Source organism: Astatotilapia calliptera, chromosome 10, assembly GCF_900246225.1.
Source record: "Astatotilapia calliptera chromosome 10, fAstCal1.2, whole genome shotgun sequence".
Lineage (NCBI taxonomy): Eukaryota > Metazoa > Chordata > Actinopteri > Cichliformes > Cichlidae > Astatotilapia > Astatotilapia calliptera.
The window spans coordinates 7,417,735-7,440,315 of NC_039311.1; the positions used below are offsets into that span (position 1 = coordinate 7,417,735).

At 41.8% G+C, this 22,581-nt stretch overlaps 2 protein-coding genes across 5 annotated transcripts in view; both read left to right on the forward strand.

The window, feature by feature from the left end:
* The window catches only part of srrm3 (serine/arginine repetitive matrix 3), a 138,681-nt gene extending 124,729 nt beyond the window's left edge, over window positions 1-13,952 (forward strand). For 3 of the 4 annotated variants that reach the window (XM_026180992.1, XM_026180993.1, XM_026180994.1), the window contains 4 exons: window positions 6,855-7,144; window positions 7,268-7,501; window positions 7,582-7,707; window positions 11,799-13,952. In XM_026180992.1, coding sequence (XP_026036777.1) covers window positions 6,855-7,144; window positions 7,268-7,501; window positions 7,582-7,707; window positions 11,799-12,066 — 918 coding nt within the window. In that variant the 3' untranslated portion in view covers window positions 12,067-13,952. The remainder of the gene's footprint in view (window positions 1-6,854; window positions 7,145-7,267; window positions 7,502-7,581; window positions 7,708-11,798) is intronic. The other variant, XM_026180995.1, reaches the window with a different exon arrangement.
* Window positions 13,953-15,681: 1,729 nt separating this feature from the next.
* Window positions 15,682-22,428, forward strand: hspb1 (heat shock protein, alpha-crystallin-related, 1). Its single transcript, XM_026182728.1, has 3 exons — window positions 15,682-16,250; window positions 21,025-21,088; window positions 21,674-22,428. Exons 1-3 carry the CDS (start codon window positions 15,860-15,862, stop codon window positions 21,828-21,830), a joined length of 612 nt encoding a protein of 203 aa, XP_026038513.1. The 5' UTR covers window positions 15,682-15,859; the 3' UTR covers window positions 21,831-22,428.
* Window positions 22,429-22,581: the final 153 nt, after the last annotated feature.

Genomic DNA, 22,581 nt, shown 5'->3' on the forward strand with positions numbered 1-22,581 from the left:
GTGATTACAAGGATAGAATCATACCTGTTTTAGTACAGTGCTGCCTTAGGGTTCAAAGATCATAGGCATTCGGTATTGATTTTTGGCCTTTTCCACTGTGCACAGACATTTCTTCCGATTCTCTGATTCTTTTGGTGGTACTATGTACTGTAGATGATGAGATCCCCTAAATGGAATATGTTGATGGGCCTTATTCTGAAATTCTTTTACAATTTATAGATGCTGTGTTTTTGCAGCCTGGTGAACATTTGATATGTGTTGCTGCCATCAAATTCAGAAGAGGCTAATGAGTCAAATGTCTTAGTTTAAACATTTGATATAGCTTCTGTGTTTTCTGCTGTTAATAAAATATGGGTTTATGAGATTTGAAAATCATTGCATTCTGTTTTTATCAAAACATTTAGACAGCTACTCAGTATTTTTGAAATCGGATTTGCATAAAAACATGTCACTCGACAGGTCCTTTAAGGAATGATGGATTAATTACTCTGTTGTTCAAATGAAAAACTCCACTGCAAGCTCACAGTAGACTGACAGAGGATAGCATGGTATAAATCATAAATGTAGTCCTCCCTGTCTGTTCAGGCTGAAGCTGCTCGTTGTTTGTTTTGGTATTTTCGAACATTACCATGTTTATGAGCCCCTGATTACCTGAAGACAAAGACAAACCCTTTGATGAGCTTTAAATTGCTTACTGCTATTATGGAAGCATCCCTGCTCCTCCATACTGTAAATGGGTCATTAGAGCTGTGGTTTGATGAGTGATTACACTCAAATTAAATAAAACACACCACTTAGACAAAGGGGATCACCTGTGAAATCAGCAAGCACTGATAAATATGAGTTTAAATAGGCTGCAAACACTCACTCCTGAGAACTGACACCTTCTATTTCCTACTTCAGCTTGCATGTCTCTCTACGGGGTCTCATCTGATCTCTTTCTCTCTTTCTCTCTCTGCTTATTTCATTCATTACTTTGTTTTCCTTATCAATTTAAGTGGTGAATAAATGAATAAATGCCCAAATCTTTCTGTCTCGTTTATATAAAAAGCACTCAAATGCTTTGGAACTGGACCAAGTAGGTTAACTGGGTATGTGTTACAGTTTCTTTTTGTCAATACAATTGTCTTTCTTCTCAAGCACATGCTCTGCTCAGTGATAGATCCTCTTCTCCTCCAGGCGTCTAACAGCTCCTGGCAAACCACCAGGGGTTAAGGAGATGCTCCTCTCTGTTGCTTTACTTCACCATGTCGATGTGCATGAGGCCCCTAAGAGGCAGTATCTCTTCTGTTCCTGCCTTTTTTGTTTATACTTAATCTGGACAATGCCAAGCAAACTCTGTTTGGTCATGTACATTTGAGCCATTCTGTTGGGAAATAGTATAAGAAGAGCATGTAATTGGCTCACATTTTCTAAAGCAGCATCTCTGTGGCACATAAACTACCACTCTTTTTAATCTCCACCAAAAGCTCAAATATTTAAAAATTATCAAAGTGGAACATTGCACGGGAGGATGGTTATGAGTGACAGATCCTGGATCTAACTGAAGTCTGATTTTACTGCAGCAATTGTGTGACTAAGCAAATGTTCTGCATAGCAGCTCTGGTTTTACTATCTATCATCTCAGTTTGTATTCCTGTAGCCATCCTGTAGCTCTGTTTGAAGCAGTCTTATTCACTGTGTGGGAGGGAGTCCCTCAGATGTCCCAGAGGAACGCTCAGAGTAACAGCTGTGTGCTGTTAAGCTGCTGTTGGGCCAAACTAACCAGTCAGTCCATCTGTCCAAAGCCTTCTCTCTGGAAAAACACAGCATGCAGTTTGAAAATCATTCTAATTCAAGGTAAATTTTACTTTTATTTGCTCTTTACTGCTCCTTGTTGCCACTGGAGAAAAACACCCACTACAACAGTGGCTATTTTTTGATTTAAATGTTCTTCAAGATGAGCATTTCCTAACTGTTTGTGGGAATGGAAATTCAAATCAACTCTATTTAATTTTAGCTCAATTCCAGATATTTTATTTATATAGTACCAAATCACAGAAACGGTCACCTCAAGGTGTTTTATATTGTAAGGTAAAGATCCTACAATAATACAGAGCATGACCGACTATGAGCAAGCACTTGGCGACTATGGGAAGGAAAAACTCTGTTTTAACAGGAAGAAACCTTCATCAGAACCAGACACAGGGAGGGGCGGGCCATCTGCTGCAACCAGCTACAACAGGAAGAAGACACAATACAAATAAGCAGTTTATCTGTATTTATTTATTTGCTAATAGAATAATTATTTATTACAAGTTTAACTGCAAAACAGATTTTTACCTAACTGCCCTTTGAAAACCACTTGTGAGGATCTCACCATTTTGTTTGGATAAATTGGATTAACACAATGTGTTCCCTAAAACTGTGCAATGTGTGGGTCTCCTCAAGGTCCGTTTATAGCATCATATCTCAAAAATGACAAAATCTAAATACAAAATGCCAAAAGAGAGCAATACACTAATACAGCTTGCAGTCTAATCTGCAGAAGTTGGAGATAAAGAAAAAAGAAAGCAACAAAGGCGACTTTCTTTAATTCTATCATGCCACGAGGGGGGGGGGGGGGGGGGGGGGGGGGGGGTAATGAGCCAATCTGAGCTAGGCTCATCAGATTTAATCAAACAACAACAAATGACAATAAAGACAAACTATTTATAATTTATCTAACTATACTGTTTTTTTTCCAGAGGTAAGGCTTCTACTAACTGATCCATCCTGCAGCATCCCTAGGCTTTTCTATGGGAAGCATCCATTTCTGCCTCCTCCACAGTGGATGAAACGATCCCAAAAGGGCTAATTTCTTCCTGCGCATTATTAATGGATATCTTTAAACACGATTACATGGACTTTTGAAAATAGTTCGGACAACTTACACCTTAATTAACATGATTTTTTTTAAAGGGACTCAAGCCATTTTGATTGAAAGCTCTCTGTACACACTAACAGTTTAAACAGAAGCTCAGAAAAGCTCCTTAAGGCGCCCTCTTGTTGTACCTGTGTTTATGGTGATAAACACAAAGGAATGCCTGGAAGAAAGCTGGGCTGACGTCCAAAAATAAAGTACAGAGTAGACCAGTGCTGTTCCTACTGTTGCTGCTGCTGCTGGAGAAGACCCAGGCCAAAATGTGACTGGGGTCCCTTTCAGATGTGCTGACTCTTTAGTTTGTCAATCTTAGCATTGACTGCTCCCCTCCAGCACTCTTTTTAAACCCCTCCTCCTCTTTCCTACCCGATCATCTGTGTCCTCTGTGACTCACATCTCACTCTCGTTGTCCTGCCATTTTTCTTCCCGCCAGCTCTGCATGACCCCCCTTCCTATTCCTCCTCCTGCTTCTCCTCCTCCTCTGTCTCCATTTAGCAATTCTACTCTACATGGATGTCCACTAACATTAACTCTGTCCCTCTCTGTCCTCCCTCCCCTGTTTTGATACAAATATGGCTGCATTTGTACAAGCGAAAAAGACAGAGCAAATCATGTAGTTTATAGATTCATCCTTTGTTTTGAATTTGAATTTGATTTTGAATTCCATCTGATTTTGATTTTTACTTTCCCCCCTCTATTTTTCTTTCTTTTCTTTTTTTTGTTTGGTTTAATTTATTCTCAGTCTCTGGACTAAATATGTAGCGCTGATACTAAAAGAGGTCATTGTCTTTTTCCCATTTTCGCTGCGGAGAACATTCCTTTCTCCTCTTTTTTTCCTTTTTTTCTTTCTTTCCTGTTTTTTGTTGATATTGCATACGTGTCACTGATTGAAATGGAAGGTAGGTAATGCTTTGCCTACGCACGTGATCTTTATGCAGATGAGAATGTGACAAGCACCCTAGCCTGAGTGACGTCAATGTTTCTCTCTCAATCTCTCTCTTTCTCTCTCTCTCTTTCTGTTGTTTACCAATGGTCTTTAACCAAATTAATTTGACTTCATCAATTATGATTTGACTCTTAAAAGATTGGATTACGTAGCGCTCTGGTTTTTCTCTTTCCTGCTTAATTTCATCCTGAAGTCCAGTATCCAGCTTTATCTTCCAGGTCCATTTCTGTCCATTTATTTTTCTTTTCTCTCTGTTCTGGTAGAATGCATTCCTGTTTGTCCAGCATCTCTCTGTTTGTCGGTGAATTAGTACATTCGTCTTTTGATTTTCACCATATTGATTTCCTCGACTGTTTCCAATAACTGTCTTAAGCACAAGTGGTTGTGTTTTCCTATTATTACGCTTAGTTGTCTCCTCTCTAGTGGAGAACGGTGCTTTTGTTGTATCTTCAGATAGCAGCTCAGACAGAACAGGATAATGCATGCGGAAGACCCAGCTGTATTTGCTTTCAGACAAAGCGCCTTTTGGAGATTAACCTTCTGGCCTGCTTACAGTGAGCAGTGCATTACTGTGCATCACAAATTTTAGTCCCTAAACTCCCACTGTAATGCTAATTCTATTTTTTTTTTTGTCCTATGTTTAAAATAGAGGTTCTCTCTACATACTGTTTAAGGATGACAGCACTCTAGTTTTTATTTTATCATGAAATCCCCTGAAAAGACCAAAGCAAACAACACAGGCTGTCTGTCAATACAATTCCTGTACCCAGTCTGTTATACATTCTTACCGAAGGTGCAATAATTTATGAATGGGGCCCAATAGTTCAATTTCTACAAACAGTTTCATTTGGTAAGACTTTACAACAAAAATCAGTTTAATTTATATGGTGCTAGTTAACAGTTAGAATTGTCTTAAGGTCCTTTATGTTGTAAGGTAAAAGAAATCCCCAACAATCAGATGCCTGTGGGCAGCACTTGGTAACTGTAGGGAAGAAAAACTCCCTTTTAACAGTAAGAGACCCCTGACAGAACCAGGTTAAGGGAAGAGAAGCCATTGAAGCTAGACACAAAAGTGAAGTGAAGACATGTTCACAGTAATGATGCTGATGTTTAGTACTTAGCTCTTAGTTTGCTGATTTAACACAAAGTACAGCTGAGGCTGACGGGAATGTTGTACACTGAAGTATTGGATTGCATTTTAATTTATTTAGGCTTTATCGCTGTCATCAAGTTATCAACCAAATTCCATGACAATCTAGCTAATGACAATACACTGAAACTAGTTGGTGGTGGTTGATAGTGTGCCAGAGAATCTGGGAACTGGAAATATCTAATTCAGAGTTTACATTTTTCTGTCTCGAGCAAAGTGGTAAATGAAGCTGCTATTGCCATGCTAGTGGCTCTGCGTAGGGGACAGTGCTCTCCTAATATTCTTTCTGGCCATTATAATTTCCAGAGTAAATGTTGCATGACATGGGAACTATTTTTAACCGTGCGTTAACACACATTTGGTGCCAATGAAATAAGAGATTGCCCAGTGAAGCAATTGAACTGGCTGCCCTGCTAAAATAAATTAAGTGCAGTTTATTCCGGACCACTAAAGTCAGGTGTTATTTCCTTATACACTCATTTATTTTTGGCAGCATGTCATTGTTCTGATTCCCAAAGTGGCTTGCAGATGCAAAGCAACTATGAGCAGAAAAACCCAACCAAAAATTGTTTTGGTCTTTTTGTGGGATTTACAAAAGTGTATGATATTGTCTGCTTTATACCCTTTAAAGCTTTGCCAATTTTTGTTAGCTTCAAGGTCATTCCTGACTCTAAAAAAATCACTGATTTGGGTAAAATGTCTAGTTTTTTAAGCCTATTAATACAGCACTCTCTAATGTAGCAACAACTCCCTGGAACTCCATGTAATAGCAAAATTCTGCTAGTGTGAGAACTGTAAGTGTCCTGTATGAAAGACATTAAAGAGTCCACAAGCACGAACACTGAGATAGTTAACTAGCAAACATGTCAGGCTGTCTCATTATATAAAGCACACTAAGAGCAAAAAGGTAAAGGAAGTATCTTTAACTCTCACCGACCCATTGCTCTGTGATGTTTAGGAAGGTGACTGGACCCAGAGGATTTAACTCTCTGTGTGAGGGACTCCCTGCACATTGTGGTTTTCCTCTTTGCTTTTCAGTTCTTTTCTATTGATTTCCATGCATTGTCTCATGAGTCACTGGCAGGGAAGGGTTTTGTGTCTTTTTCTCTTGCATTTTGTGAATCTAATGATGCACTTATGTTGCCCCACTTTTCCCTTTTCTTCATACCTTACCTACTAAAGGAGGGAATACCACTTTATTGGTAAGTGGATGTTAACCAGAAGGGAGTTAAAGGGAGTAACCATTAAAAAAAACAAAGAAAATGGGTCGCTGTTCACATCTCAGCAATTGTCTTCAGGAAAAAAAATCCAGAAAGAGAAAATTGAGTAGCAGAAGATTTGTTTTCTGATTCGATTGATACAATAATTGTGATCTTTATTTTGTTCCTTCCATTTCTGTGATGTTCCGTCAAGTTGTCTTCTCTTTCTGTTTCGTTTCTTTTTTTAACCATTACTGAAAAAACTGAAGAAGTCCTCTGTTTCTACTCTACAAAATCTGTATCTCTCTAATTTCTGCCTCTGCTCTTAAAATTATTTGGTTCACAGTTTTGTTTTGTTTCTTTTTTCTACCCTCTCTTCCCCCTTTTCCTAGATTTTTGTTTGTTTTTGCGATTATTATTTCTTCAACTCATTATGGTTTTGCATGCCAAGTATTGCATGCGCTGCACCATAGAGGACTATCTATAAGCCATATGGAGAAAACCTAGATCTTTTTCTTTTAGATGTTTACCTTCTTTTGGCAAGTACACCATAGCTCTCAATTACCAACTTGAAAACTCTCTGATGCTATTTTTATCCTTTTTTTTTCCTTTTTCTTTTCTTTTTTTTCCCTTTTGTTGGTCATCATTTCTCTACAGAAGTTCCACATGCTGACTGCCAGCTCTGCAAGCGTCCAGTCATCTCTGCTGAGAGAGCACAAGATCCACAGCGCCCCTATCAGGAACCAGATGGGAAAGATGTGTGTTGCAGAAGATACTGGGAGTGTCGATGGCACAGCTATAGGGAGCTCTCTGAGCAAGGCGTCAGGGAAGAGAGGAGGCCAGAGAGGTCAGAATAAGAGCTCCCACTCCCCTGCTCACAGCAGTGATTCGACCCACTCCCAGCACAACCATACTTACAGAGGGAGGAGCTCTCGTCACCACAGAAAGTAAGCCTTCCATTGCAGTTGTGCACTTTCAGGCTCTTATCACTGCTGGACCTCACCGCTTTGGCTTTGCAAATGAGAGAGAACTGTTTGACATCTGCTGGATTATACTTCCCATTCCCCCAGGGGCAAAGGTGGCCACTCTTCCAAGAGACACCACCAATCCAGTCGGGGTCAGGCACGCCACCGGAGCACATCAGCGTCTCCAGGGCACACGTCAGCCAACAAAGTCGGGAGCAAGGCAAACCTCCGACAGCGCAGCAGCTCCTGGAGCAGCGGGCGTTCATCCTCGCCTTCTGCTTCCAAAGACAGAGGACCCAGCAAGGCCAAGTCCCCGCACAATAGGCAAAACGCCTCCAGGTGAGCCGCTGTCTGATGTATAGTAGATTTATAATATGCTCCCATTGGTCGATGGTGTGACTGATTTGTGTGTCACACAGGGACAGGGAGAGTGCCAACCGCTCTGACACCGACAGCCGAGCTCGCCGCCGTTCACGCAGCTACTCACCTATCCGCAAAAGAAGAAGAGATTCACCCAGCTTCATGGAGGCTCGCAGGATCACCAGGTAACACCACATGATTAAACACACTTCTCCTCCACATTGTGTGTGTGTGTGTTTCTGCTCTTCCCTGCAAGGACCGAGCCCCAGAATAACACAGCCATGTATCTTGTTCTTTCTCACAGGCCTGAGTGGCTCTTAAATATGAGACACTTTAATGCGTTACACTTAAAGCATGTCCCATGATTTGGCAGGACGGTACTCATGCTGGGGTAAAAGTCATTCTTTCATAGCTTCAAATTACAACAAAGGCAGGCAAAAGAAATAAAGAGAAGGGATTTTGCTTCTGTTTCAACTCACGACTGGTAATTTTTAAGAAACCCATTAAGAGCCATTAAATCCTTTATGTGGAATAAAAATGAAAAACCACAGGCATAAATGGATGCAGTCATTATAAGGGTGGAGCTCTGGTAGACAGAAAATGTTACCTCCTGCTTTTAAACATCTATTTCAGACTTTCTATGGGCATCATGAGGGACATAAAGTGATCACTGTCCTTTATGTTTGGGTTTTTACTCTGCCATCATGTTTCATTTCCTTTAGAGATGACATACCATGTGTAATAGTTTTGTACTTTCATTTACTGCAATGTCCCTCACTAAACAAGTTTTTATTATTGCCTAACTATAGCACTAGAGAATTGAAATACTGTATGAATTAAAAGCAAACATGCTACCAACAAAAACTACAAATCATATGGTGTTTCTGAGTCATTTCAGTAGAAAGATTGAACTGAAACTGCAAAAAATGTGCCTTATGGTGGTACCTGGGACCAGATACATACAGCTCTGTGTAGACTTACAACTAAAACTGTGAGTACACAAAAGCAGAAATGCAAGTGAAATTGCCTGTTTTGCTTTATAGTAAATTCCACCTTGGTTTGACTTGCCAACATCCAAATATCAGTTTGAGTCTTTATGTATCAAGCCTAGTAATGTTAATGTCTAGTTCATGAAAACAAATGAAAACCTGCAATGACCAGTTGGCAATGTCTGCCCACAGTCCCACTGAGACATGGATAGTGTCTCCCACACCTGAATCAATGAACTTGTGTAAAGTCAAGTTCCAGGAACAGCATAAAGTCTGACACCATCTGAGGATTTGATCCTCGTACCTAAAAGCAGTCAGGGTGCACTGGGTTAACCCTGTAACGCCAAGTGGATCATATTTGATACATTAGTTTTTTACCTTAAAAACCTGACACACACAATCAGATACACACAGTGTTACTGTGAACAAACTGCACGATATAGCAAAAATGACACAAATTGAAACATAAATTATATTATGATATATTATAATCTTATTTTTTGTTATTTGTTAGAAGGTTCAATAAACACTTGAATTTGAATTTTCTGGCAAGTATTTCATGGTTCAGGCTGTAGAGGGTCAACACATGGAAGTCTGTGTGACCCCTCCAAAGATATGCATCCCCAGACCATCACCATCCCACTGCCACACCAGTCATGCTGGATGATGCTGTAAATGTATAACATCTGCCACAGACTCCAGACTGTTTCATGTTTCCACATGTATTCAGTGTGAACCAGCTCTTATCTGTGACGAGAACAGGGCAGCAGTGGGAGGACCTGCCAGTTCTGCTGTTTACAGGTGAAGTCTAGTTGAGCTGCATGATGGTGTACAGTGAGCACAGGTCCCACTAAAGGACATCAGGACCTCTTGCCGCCCTCATAGAGTCTGTTTCTGACAATTTTGTCAGAAACATGCACATAAATAGACCACTGAAGGTCATTTTGTATTGGTCATGCTGCTGGCTCTACAGGCTTGTCCAGCTTTCCTCGTGTAATGGCCTGTATGTCCTTCACACTCTTGAGACTGTACTGTGAGATGCTGCACATATGATCATGCCTTCCTGGAGGAGTTGAAAAGTTATGCTACCTCAATGAGGTGCAGGTACTGTCTCATGCTACCAGTAGTGACAAGGACAGTAGCAAAAAGCATAAATATAGAAAAAACTGTCGGGGGGGATAAGGAAAGAGCATTGGTGTATAGGAAAATTATCCCCTTTTTGGGGGGGGGGATTGCCTTGTTGTTGCCCTTCCAGTCTACTTATTGCTGCTTTTATTTACACCAAAGCAGGTGAAATTGATTCACCATGGTTTGTACTTTCTAATTGGACATGTTGACAGCTGAAGTTTGACTGTCTGTTATACTGTGATGATCAAGTCTTCCTTTTGTGAGCAGTGTAAATATGATCCAAGAAAAGTCCTTTATTCAATTTCTCTCTTAAATCCACGTGTTTGCTTAGTGCAAATCATCTACACATAATAATAATGGATTGGATTTATATAGCGCTTTTCAAGGCACCCAAAGCGCTTTACAATACCACTATTCATTCACTCTCACATTCACACACTGGTGGAGCTAAGCTACAGTTGTAGCCACAGCTGCCCTGGGGCCGACTGACAGAAGCGAGGCTGCCATATCGCGTCATCGGCCCCTCTGGCCAACACCAGTAGGCAAGTAGGGTAAAGTGTCTTGCCCAAGGACACAACGACCAGGACAGAGAGCCCAGGGATCAAACCGGCAACCTTCCAGTTACAGATGCGATTCCCAACCCCCTGAGCCACGGTCGCCCATAAGTTAACTCTGTGTGCTGTACACATTATTTGAAGCCCAGGTACACGGATACCATTACACGGATAGAAGTGTACATCTCAGAAAGTATGTAAATATGAGATCTGAGGATCTGAGCTAGTCACTTAAATTGATAAATGGTTTCAGTTATTGCCCTTATTTTTTTTAATATTGAGTGATTTGTGACTAAAGTGCTTCAATACGAGATATAAAATAAGATGTAAGAATGAGGATGTAAAATGAAAATTAACTGAACTGAGCAAAAGATTTCATTGGTTAAGTTAGTTGTTCCAGTTGTTCTATTCCATTTTGATGAGTCTCTTTAAAACCATGTATTAGACTCATCCACATATTTGTTTCCTGCTTACTTCTTAGATTTCATAATTTATTCTCATATGATCGTTTCATTGTTACCAATAGAAATGCTTTTAGGTGGAGTTAATTATTCAGACAAACGGAAGAAGAAGAAAATCCCCCCTGCAGATGAAATGTGTTTCAGCCTCTCCCTGTGTTACCTCTGCAACCTTCTCGTTCGAGTGTAAATAGCCATGGGTGAAATGTGTGTACTTTGTTATCTTTCACTTCAGTCCTTAAAGGTCCCGACACCAGGCCAACGGGCTGCTGCTGAACCCGACTGCTGCCGGCTAGTTACCCCGGTAACAGTTGCCGTGCAGCAGGACCCCAATACCGTGACTTCTGAAGTTTGGCTGAGCAGCAAATCATCAGAGCTCCCATGAGTAAACCAGGCTTCCTCCTCTGTCCTTTTTCCGCTTCTTCATCTCTTTCCTGAAACTCACTCCAACTCTAGAGCTGCACCCTGCTGTGTTTCTGCACTAATGTTGTAACACAAAGGATGCAAAGATTAAAGCGCTATCAAGGTTTATTAGAGTGGAAGCCCCCCCTCTTTCCCCCACACACCTTATTGCTCATACTGTTGATTCCCACAGCCAATGTAGAAGACAAAAGCTGGGGTTGAGTTATCTACAGCGCTGCTTGTGAAATGCACCTCATAGCAGCAGGGATACCTTGATAGCGTTTATCTCTCCCTGCACCACTGACTCTTGATTTTTATTTTCTGGGTGTTGCCCTCCACTGAGAAGATGAGGTTCTTTAAGGAACTAACGGCTAATTACTTTACAGGAAGTACTTCCAGGGTGGCTATTAACAAGGCAATCTAAGCTTGAACTTCAACTAAACACTTGCATTTTTCTGCTATGTTTGTGTGTGTGTGTGTGTGTGTGTGTGTGTGTGTGTGTGTGTGTGTGTGTGTGTGTGTGTGTGTGTGTGTGTGTGTGTGTGTGTGTGTGGCTGAGAAGCTTCTTTTTAACCCACATAGCTGCTCTCTTTCAGATCCTGTACTAATTACACGTCACCACTCTGAGACCTAACACTGATTGCCTTAATCATGCTTTAACATCAGATTTAACACTCTAACCATAGGAAATAGGACTAGGACATAGGACTAACTGTTCAAACCCTTATTTTTCTTCCTCCTCCAGTGCTCGGAAGCGGCCGATCCCATATTACCGGCCCAGTCCTTCATCTTCCAGCTACGACAGCAGCCCGTCACGATCCAGCCGCAGCTACAGCAGCTACAGCCGCAGCAGAAGTCACAGCAGGAGCCACAGCAGGAGCCGGAGCCAGAGCTGGAGCCGCAGCCACAGCTGGAGTCGCAGCCAAAGCCGGAGCTGGAGTCGCAGCAGGAGCCGCTCCCGCAGCCACCACAGTTATTACAGCCGCAGCAGCTATGACAGCCCGGGGTTCTGATGGCAACCAGCAGAACGAGAATGAAAAAAGGAGAAAAAAGGAAAGAAAAAAAAAAGGGAACAAAAGAAGGAGAAGTGCTGTTAAACCTGCTGCACTCCGGTAGATTCATTACGTATCCTTAGCAAGTCCTCAGCAGAAGCCGCACAGCTGTACAGACCGGGATCCAAACTCCTTCACCATGGACCATTCTATCTCTAACACAGAGCCTGGATCAAAGAGAGGAAAATGTATTTTGATATAGCACAATACCATGATATTGGCAGTCACTGTTCATGTCTTCTCACACATTCAAGGAAAGGTTTTTTCTTTTTTACGTGTCTAAAATGAATTGGCTGAGCCCAAAGAACAAATGTATGTTAGCACTTTCCGTCTCATCTTCCACACAGCTACCAAAAATACATTCAATAACAGTTAACAACAGTTATAAGTATATATATATATATATATATATATATATAGATATATATCAAATATATCCTGAAAAGAGGGGCTGAGTAGAAGACGAAAAGAAGGCAGACACATCGAAATCACACAGCTTACTGTACATTTCAAAGAATCACTTTTTCTCTCATCAGCCCCAAAGACTTCCGGTTCACACAGATCAACAAAAAGAGAACAAAAGAGAAGTCAGAGGATGAATCAGGAAAAGAAATAAAAATAACTTTTTTTTTGTTTTTTTAGGAGAAAACTGTATTGCATAGATTTGTCTGTACAGATGTAAACTCTCTTAAGTTTGGCTTTGTAAACTATGCACTGTATATTCCATATAGTTTGAATAGGTATGTTCAGCATGATGCATCAGGGGACCTGATGGAAATGAGATGTGCCAGCAGGGTGAATCTGCCCTGCCCCTTCCCCCTGACCTTTGCAAACAGAGGTGAATGAAACGGGGAGGGGGGGGGGCTGTATGTGTTACATACTTTTACTCTCTTCCCTGTTTAAGTAATTACGTTTGTTATGCTAATCATGTGCGAGACTGTGTGAGTGTGTGTATGTGTGTGTGAGTTTGAACCTCCTTTGCAAAGATCAATGAGGTAATGATTTACATGAGCTGCTGTATGGTACCGTACTGCAAAAAGTCTCCATGCACATTTGTGAGTTGATCTCAGCTATTTATGAAACTCGCTGTATTTATTCATTTATTTATTAGGTTATTTATTGTTTAATATATTTATCATTTTGCTGTGAAGCAGTTGGATCATGGTTTGGAGATGGGTTTGCTGCAGATGTGAGAAAAGTACTGTAAAGCTCCAAGTTATGATACAGAATCGGTTTCTTGTTATCAGATCAACAAGCAGTGCACAGATTCACTGCTATGTGTTTAAGGAGCTCTGATTTTTGAGTCGGTTGAACTGAGCATTCACCCACAGTTACTCCCATGACTGCCATTATCGCGTCCCCAGCCGATATAATGACTCATGGTAACGCGGGGCTGCTGTGGCTCTGTCTGTGCCGAGGGAGGAAGATGACTCGGCCTGAAGCAGCCTGAAGAATCAATTACTCTGCTCTACTGTACATTTCCAGTCACTCCATATTTCAATCCCTTGTATAATTGGCCATACAATTCTAGCAGAGGTCTCCCCAGTTGCTGGCTACAAAAGATAATGAGCGATGGCTTGGCAGGCACGGCAGCAGGCTGTGTCTGCACCTCCATGAGGGTGGTTAACAAACAGGTGATACAATCAGGGATCAGCCTAAGTCTTCCTTACCATTCACCCGGTCTCATGACATGCATTTCCAGTGTAACCACACTTATCCCAGCTGTGATGCTCTGCAGCCTGACCATTTATTCCAAGTATAACATTGCCCCTTTGATTCTACAAATCATTCTTTGTATTGTACAAGTTATTATACCTGACAATAAACAGAAACAAATGGGGAAATGATCCAGTTTTTGAGTTCTTCTCTCTGCCTTCAGGTGCAGTCAGCGATAACTTGTTGGTGCTGTGTATGTATCTTCCTACAGATGGCACTGATGAGAACCTTGACCAAAAACATGAAGCCTCTCTCTATTAAGTAGGCTAGAATGTTCTCCAACTGGGGCTGAGAGGAAGATATGGCTTATTTTAGAGGCAGATCTCACATCCTGTGCTGTAACTTTGAGGGATTAGATTTCTTACACTGAGACCTGAGCTATATTTTCCAGAAATACTTACTTTGCCATATATATCAAATAAATTAACATAACCTCCATTTCCGTCTGAACACTTCCTCGAGATTTCTCAGTTACTATCACTGTTGTAGCTGAACTGTCAGTTTATGTTAGTTTTTTTCTTCTTCTCTGTCTGTGTAACACTGTGAGAGATAGAGGCATGTCCCTGTGACACCTGCTCACTTTGTGTCAGAAGTGTACAGCTCAATAGGACACCTTTCACAGCAGACACTTTAAGTGTCACAGCAGCAAAGTCCACTGGTCGATAGTTATTAAATTAACAGTGGCACACTTCCATCAAGACTGCCAGTAAACTGTGACAATGAGCAGCATGGACCAGACCACGACCAGTAAGACCAACTCAGCTAAATTAGCTGATTTTAATGTTCTAGTATCAGGTAAATGTTAAGAGGTAGGAACGTTTCTGCTGGGTTGTTGTGTGTGCGTGTGTGTGGGGGGGTGAAAAATAATAAAGGACACTCATTTTTCAAGGTTTCGGCATCGGTGCCAGGCTAAAGGTCAGCCATAGAGGAGCTGCGTGAAAAGAGACGTGACGTCATGAGTCAGTTTCAAGTCACCCGCTGTTGTTTAGAGAGCTCTCTCTGAGCAGTGAGCAGGCCTGAGCAGTGAGCTAATAAAAGTGATCAGGACCTGTGACACTTGCTGCTGCGAGCGGACTAAACACAAAGAAACCATGCTACCTAAAGAGTTCCCACAAAGACCGTGGGCCATGGTTGGAAATGATCTGTTCCAGATAGAGACTAAACAGTACCTGGTCATTGTGGATTCTTTCAACTACTTCATGTGGAAAGTAAAAGTCATGATGATTTAGCGGTCATTAAAATGTATTCAGAATTTGGAAACTGGCGATTAATGTCATAAATCATGACATACTACTCCCCCCCTAGATAAACTGCCTTCATAGTTTAAAAATATGTGTACTAGTATTAGTAATACTGGCCGTGTATTTACTTGGTTTTGGATTGATACCAAAATTGCAGTATCACGCGGCACTAGCATCCAGTAAACAATGAAAGACTGTCAGGTTAACAGAAGACTTGAGACACTACAGCTTGTTAATTCCCCATTTGTGACAAAGAAATATGAATAGGCAGGTGTGAACATGGTGGATTTTCCTCCAGTTTTAATCCAGTCAAGTCATTTGGCTTCATGTACCAAACTGATATTCTACTATGTATTTCATTCAGGGCTGAATGGGTTCATAGCGCAACATAGCGTTGTTAAGAATAGCATGTTAGCTTGTAAGTAGACGGACAGAAGCCTCCCAGATTCTTCTGGCTCTTTGAGATGCACAGGGAGAGGAGAAGGGGGTTTACACACAGCACTCAGTGCCTAGGGCAACTGTTACATGGGAGGGTCTTCCTGTTGGATTCCATTCCAGTGCTACTTCCGCTATAAATAGATATTCTAGTGCTTTCGTAAAACATTCTGGAGGCATGAGGTATGGGGCTTGAGTCTGAAGGGAGGGTTCTGTTGATAAGGGGTGGTGTCATTGTGTATAAAAGCTCTCAGCTGAGAGGCAGACAGCACATTAAGAAAACACTTCCAGAGAGGCCAAGGGGCTCTTGATCTGCACACAGCAACACTCCTCTGAAGCTTAGAAGAAATTCCCAGATCATCATGGCTGAGAGACGTATTCCTTTCACCTTGCTCCGCACTCCGAGCTGGGACCCATTTCGTGACTGGCACCAGAGCAGCCGTATCTTTGACCAGACCTTCGGTATGCCCGCCCTGCCCGAGGACATCGCAGCATTTCCCAGCACCCACTGGCCAGGGTACCTGAGGCCATCCATCCTGGCTCCAGAACTAATGACACCGCATGCTCCCTTGATGTATCCAACCCACATGATGGCTCAGCAGGCTCAGGCTCGGGCCCTGTCCCGCCAGCTGAGCAGCGGCATTTCCGAGATCAAGCAGACCCAAGACAGCTGGAAGGTATCGCTGGATGTGAACCACTTCTCACCTGAGGACTTGATGGTGAAGACAAAAGATGGCGTGGTGGAAATCTCGGGTGAGCACTTATTTGATTTCTGTCGCTCTCCTTATTGAATGATTGAAAGGGCATAGTGTTTTATGTCCTGAAACCTAAGGTGTCATTTTCCTGTATGATGTTCCTTGAGTGACACACTTTAGACAGCTGTACTGGTTGATATGCACACTGTCTCACTTTAGTTTTCTTAAGTGCCTCTTTTTCTTCTGTAAAACAAAAACTGATAGAACTGAACAAAGCATGAGGTAGTTACATAGTTACATAACATATTGAGACAATAGAGTAATGTGTTCAGGGACTTGGGAGGGTCAGGGGGTTTTGACTCTAAGCCCACTGGACGCAAAACAAGACACAGTTCAAAATGTGGGAGTTGACTTTTAAAGACGCTCAGGCATGAAAACAATGTTAAAACAGCCTCACTGTCCATCCAGGACGGGCAGGAGCAAAGCAGACCTGAAGAAAGTGTGGAACTGATCAGATAGCAGCTTAGTTCTCTGAAGCCCTGGGCTCTCTTTTCTCTGAGTGAATCTCAGCCTCACTGCCTGCTATTTCACAAAGGATCCCATTCTCAGAGCTGGGGATTTAGCTGCAGCTTAGCCAGTATGTCCACTACTTTAAAAGGACTGCTGGATCTTGTCCAGGTCCAGTGTTCAGTCCCCGACTGTACCCAACATCTCCCAGCTCAGAGACTGAACCTCATCAGAAACACCAAGATAAACAAAGCACGAAATTCAATCCAAGTGGAATTTGCCACCCCATGTTCCACCCCATGTATCACCAGTGACCCAGGATGATATTTTAAACACAACAGTGTAATGAAGAGTTTTGTAAACACACCAAAGTGCAACCTCTCCACAGCTGTCGGTCAAAACTAATGACCCTTCGTTTAGCTGTTGAAAAAGTGTGTGTTACACAATCAATTTGGTCCAGTTGAAAAGCGGACAGCTCTCTCTGGACCGCAACCTTTATCGGTTCGTTGTAACAACAAACATATTACAGTATTCAGAGGCAGAATGAAGGGCAGCAACTTCATAGCAGGGCATCTGAGATACAAGAGGCTGATTAAGTCTGGTGAGGTGTGGTTCAGTAGCACTGAACTGCATGAGTTTTAGAGTTAACATAACATACAGGGAGTGCAGAATTATTAGGCAAGTTGTATTTTTGAGGAATAATTTTATTATTGAACAACAACCATGTTCTCAATGAACCCAAAAAACTCATTAATATCAAAGCTGAATGTTTTTGGAAGTAGTTTTTAGTTTGTTTTTGGTTTTAGCTATTTTAGGGGGATATCTGTGTGTGCAGGTGACTATTACTGTGCATAATTATTAGGCAACTTAACAAAAAACAAATATATACCCATTTCAATTATTTATTTTTTACCAGTGAAACCAATATAACATCTCCACATTCACAAATATACATTTCTGACATTCAAAAACAAAACAAAAACAAATCAGCGACCAATATAGCCACCTTTCTTTGCAAGGACACTCAAAAGCCTGCCATCCATGGATTCTGTCAGTGTTTTGATCTGTTCACCATCAACATTGCGTGCAGCAGCAACCACAGCCTCCCAGACACTGTTCAGAGAGGTGTACTGTTTTCCCTCCTTGTAAATCTCACATTTGATGATGGACCACAGGTTCTCAATGGGGTTCAGATCAGGTGAACAAGGTGGCCATGTCATTAGTTTTTCTTCTTTTATACCCTTTCTTGCCAGCCACGCTGTGGAGTACTTGGACGCGTGTGATGGAGCATTGTCCTGCATGAAAATCATGTTTTTCTTGAAGGATGCAGACTTCTTCCTGTACCACTGCTTGAAGAAGGTGTCTTCCAGAAACTGGCAGTAGGACTGGGAGTTGAGCCTGACTCCATCCTCAACCTGAAAAGGCCCCACAAGCTCATCTTTGATGATACCAGCCCAAACCAGTACTCCACCTCCACCTTGCTGGCATCTGAGTCGGACTGGAGCTCTCTGCCCTTTACCAATCCAGCCACAGGCCCATCAAGACTCACTCTCATTTCATCAGTCCATAAAACCTTAGAAAAACCAGTCTTGAGATATTTCTCGGCCCAGTCTTGACGTTTCAGCTTGTGTGTCTTGTTCAGTGGTGGTCGTCTTTCAGCCTTTCTTACCTTGGCCATGTCTCTGAGTATTGCACACCTTGTGCTTTTGGGCACTCCAGTGATGTTGCAGCTCTGAAATATGGCCAAACTGGTGGCAAGTGGCATCTTGGCAGCTGCACGCTTGACTTTTCTCAGTTCATGGGCAGTTATTTTGCGCCTTAGTTTTTCCACACGCTTCTTGCGACCCTGTTGACTATTTTGAATGAAACGTTTGATTGTTCGATGATCACGCTTCAGAAGCTTTGCAATTTTGAGACTGCTGCATCCCTCTGCAAGATATCTCACTATTTTTGACTTTTCTGAGCCTGTCAAGTCCTTCTTTTGATCCATTTTGCCAAAGGAAAGGAAGTTGCCTAATAATTATGCACATCTGATATAGGGTGTTGATGTCATTAGACCACACCCCTTCTCATTACAAAGATGCACATCACCTAATATGCTTAATAGGTAGTAGGCTTTCGAGCCTATACAGCTTGGAGTAAGACAACATGCATGAAGAGGATGATGTGGACAAAATACTCATTTGCCTAATAATTCTGCACTCCCTGTATATGCAAATTAAAACTCTGAAAAAATCATTTATGAAACATTTTAGAAATCTATGAATACATGTATGTATATCCTTAGTGCTTTACAGCTTTTCTTGATTGCTGTCATGCAGCAGACAACTCACACAAGCCTAACAGACGCACTGATGGTCAAAGTGACACATTTTGTTTATGCCTCCAAAAGCTAATTTTGCCTTCAAAACAACACAATTTGCAAACAAGTATATGAGCTTTTCTAATCAATCATTGCCCGCCAGCTGAGCAGCGGACAACAAAATACAAAATGCAGTGCTTAGTGGGATCAAGAATCAAAAATGCTTTGATGCAAACTGGCTGAAAACTGAGATACTGTACATATTACAGAAAATACATATATTCAAAATGAATACAGTAAACCAAAATAAAATCTATTACAGTATAAGAAACAGCCACTATTGATACTCAGTCCCTTCTGTCTTGACGAGTTGGCCACAAGGCTTCATCCACATCAGACTCAAAATTCTTTCTTACAATACACCGAGGAAAAAAAAACAAACATAAAAAAAAAAAACCTTCTTTCATGCCGTATCCAACCTTGACAGTCCTTCTCACCTATTTCTTGGGCTGCAGCAGTCATTGCATTCAGAAAGGGTATCTGCTCATAGGGATGGTGATAATAAACTCCTCTAACGGATTCACAAAAAAAAATGGGGCACATGCTAGGAGGAAATGCATCATTATATGTGGGTGTATTGTAAACCACTCATTGGTGCAACGCCACATTATCCTAGATAATGGCGAAGAGCGGCATGACAGTCCTCAACAGCCCTCTCTCCTCAGGCTGGATCAGCCTCTCATGAAGTGTATTCAGGAATGTTATGAGTCGTTCGGTGTTGGATGGGTGAATGGTGGGGATATAGCATAGGACACCATCATTGGAGATGGCAGCACACGTGGGTATGTTGGCACCCCTCTGTCCTGGAACTCTGAAAGTGGCCCTGTATCCAGTGAGGTTCCTTCCACAACTCCTGACTTTACAGGAGCCGACTTCATCAGCATAAATGAAGACATGATGTGCTCCCTCAGCTTCAAGCTACATTCTTCTCTAAGTAAAACAAAATTACAATGAAAAGTGACTCCAGTTGACTCTAACTGCATGATATAACAAGGTATTACAGCATCTGGCCTCCTTCACAACTTCTGAGTTCCTTTGAAATGGAACTCTGTAGAGCTGCTTCATGGCCATATGGTTGCTTTTTAAGACATGGTTAATGGTGTTCAGGCCCACGTTGTTGAGGTTCCTGATCTGCAATCACTGCTGCCCTGATTACGCAAATCAGGGCAGCAGTGACAATTGTCACTCTTCCACCAGAGAACGGCAGTTCTATAAAGAATACATGTAATGGGTTTGAGGAAACAATTACATGAAGTATATTGCTGAAGATATTACTGCACAGCAACATTACAGTGTTTCTGTTTAAACCGGTTGTACTCTTTGTCCAGCCTCTTTAAGTGAAAAGCCATGAATGCCTTTCCAACTACACCTCCACCTCACACACAGACGTCTCTTCCTTGGACCCCTCTACCAGTTACTCACTCTCATCTGCCTTAGACCTCCTCCATCCATGCTAGTAAAGAACAACACAGGTGTGCACCTTTGAAGGCCTGCAGACAGAAATAAACTAAACCAACTTGGGGAAAAAAAACCCCTCAACAACCATTCATCTCCAGGTTTAGTTATCACAGCCCAGTTTTAAAAATAGAAACAGAATGCTTATTATTAACTTTCAGAGGTGATGGAAGATGCCTGTAGTCTTTGTGCTAAGCATAAGAGCAATCTCTGGATCACATAAATAAATGCTTTGAAAAAGCACAAAGTCCAAATCAGATTATGGCTGGACTCCATAAAAGTAACTGTGCACCAGTAAGAAATACTTTATACAATCCAATTTATTATTTTCATTAGGTGCTAAAGTAGAGTGCATAAATTAAGGCTTAGATTAGTGGAATGAAGTCTGTATGCACTGTTCCGCCCAACAGGTTTATTTTACTATGGTAAACAAGATGTCTTCTTGCACTGCTCCTTATAGCAAAAATATCTTTCAGTCTAGCTTAAAGTACATTGTCTGTGTCCACAGGTAAGCACGAGGAGAGGAAAGATGAGCATGGTTTTGTGTCCAGAAGTTTCACCAGGAAGTACACGTGAGTTTGTCTTTACTTGAGAAAGAATAGAAAGGAATCTTGATTTACTCTTGATCACTTCCTGCCATTAATCAAACTAATTTAAGGAAGATGTGGCCCATGCAGTATGTCAACTACTCACTTGAAGACTTTAGGTTTTAGAAGTACAAATTTTATTGTGGCTGACTGTTATTGCCTTTGGTGTTCGTCCTCTAAATTGGATTTGATTTATTCATAAGTGTGATTAATTTTTCTAAAATCGTGACTCTGATACTGTGAGTCTCTTTAGTTCATGGGCTGATCTGTTCTGGCTGGCGGGCTGCTGATAGCTAAATTTCATGCTCTGAAAAGTAGCAGCAGCCTTCAAGCGGTTCATCCCTTCTTGAGTCTTGGTAGACTTTAGCTTCATAGGGCTCTGCTGCCATCTAGGGGCCATAGAGTAACACACACTAAGCTGCAACTGAACTTTACTCGTTTTACTAAACGCTTTGGTCCTGTTAGTTTTTGACTAAATTGTAGCACTGATCCTTTTCTCACTAAGAAGCAAGGTTTTGTTTTGTTTTCTTCTGATTTCTGACCTAATTGTGTCGTATTCCTCCCTCGCAGCCTCCCCCCTTCAGCTGATGTTGAGAAGGTGACCTCTGCCCTTTCTCCTGAAGGCGTGCTGACCGTGGAGGCTCCTTTGATCAAACCGGCCATTGAGCACTCAGAAACCACGATACCCGTCAATGTCGAAAGCAACGGCGGTGTGGTGAAGAAGTAGTAAGAAAATGGGCACCATTTCCTTCCACCTGTCCTCCTCCACATACACACATTCAAATAGATGTGTGTATGTGTGTGTGTGGGAGGAGGAGGAAAAGGACGGGGGATATTCCGCTTGTAGTGAGGAAAAGCATCAGCTTACCGCTCTTCATAAACAGAGCTCGTTCACATGCCAAGCAGAGGAGAGCGAAGGATTGCCCTAGCTCTTCCCTCTCAACTCCATCTCTGGTAATGAGCCTACCCCAGCACAGCACACTGTGTAAACGTATCTGCACCAGTGCCATGTGCGTGCTCTTTCTGCTGTAATTACACTCTTCATCTGAATACGCAGCTTAGCTCAGCTCTCAGCTTCTTGTTTCTTCCCCCCCCCCCCCCCCCCACACCCCTTTATGCTGCCTCTTCAAACATCGAAACAGAATGGAATAGCAGCAAATGTGACAATTATTGGAGGCAGAATGCCTCCAATAATGCACATACTAATCCACATACACACCAAAGCTTTGAGTAAAGAAAGAGGACTGTTTGTGATCTTGCTGTTGTGTGGACTGAAACAGACTGATTAAAGCCATGCAAACAGGAAATAAAAAACACCCAACATATAGAGTCTCTGCTGTTCATTTGTGTTTGAGTTTGTGTTGCTGTTGTGATACCTGATGCCAAACGGTTCATCCTGTGGTCACCAGTAAATGATAAATGGCCTGTATAGCGCTTTACTTAGTCCCTAAGGACCCCAAAGCATTTTACACTGGATT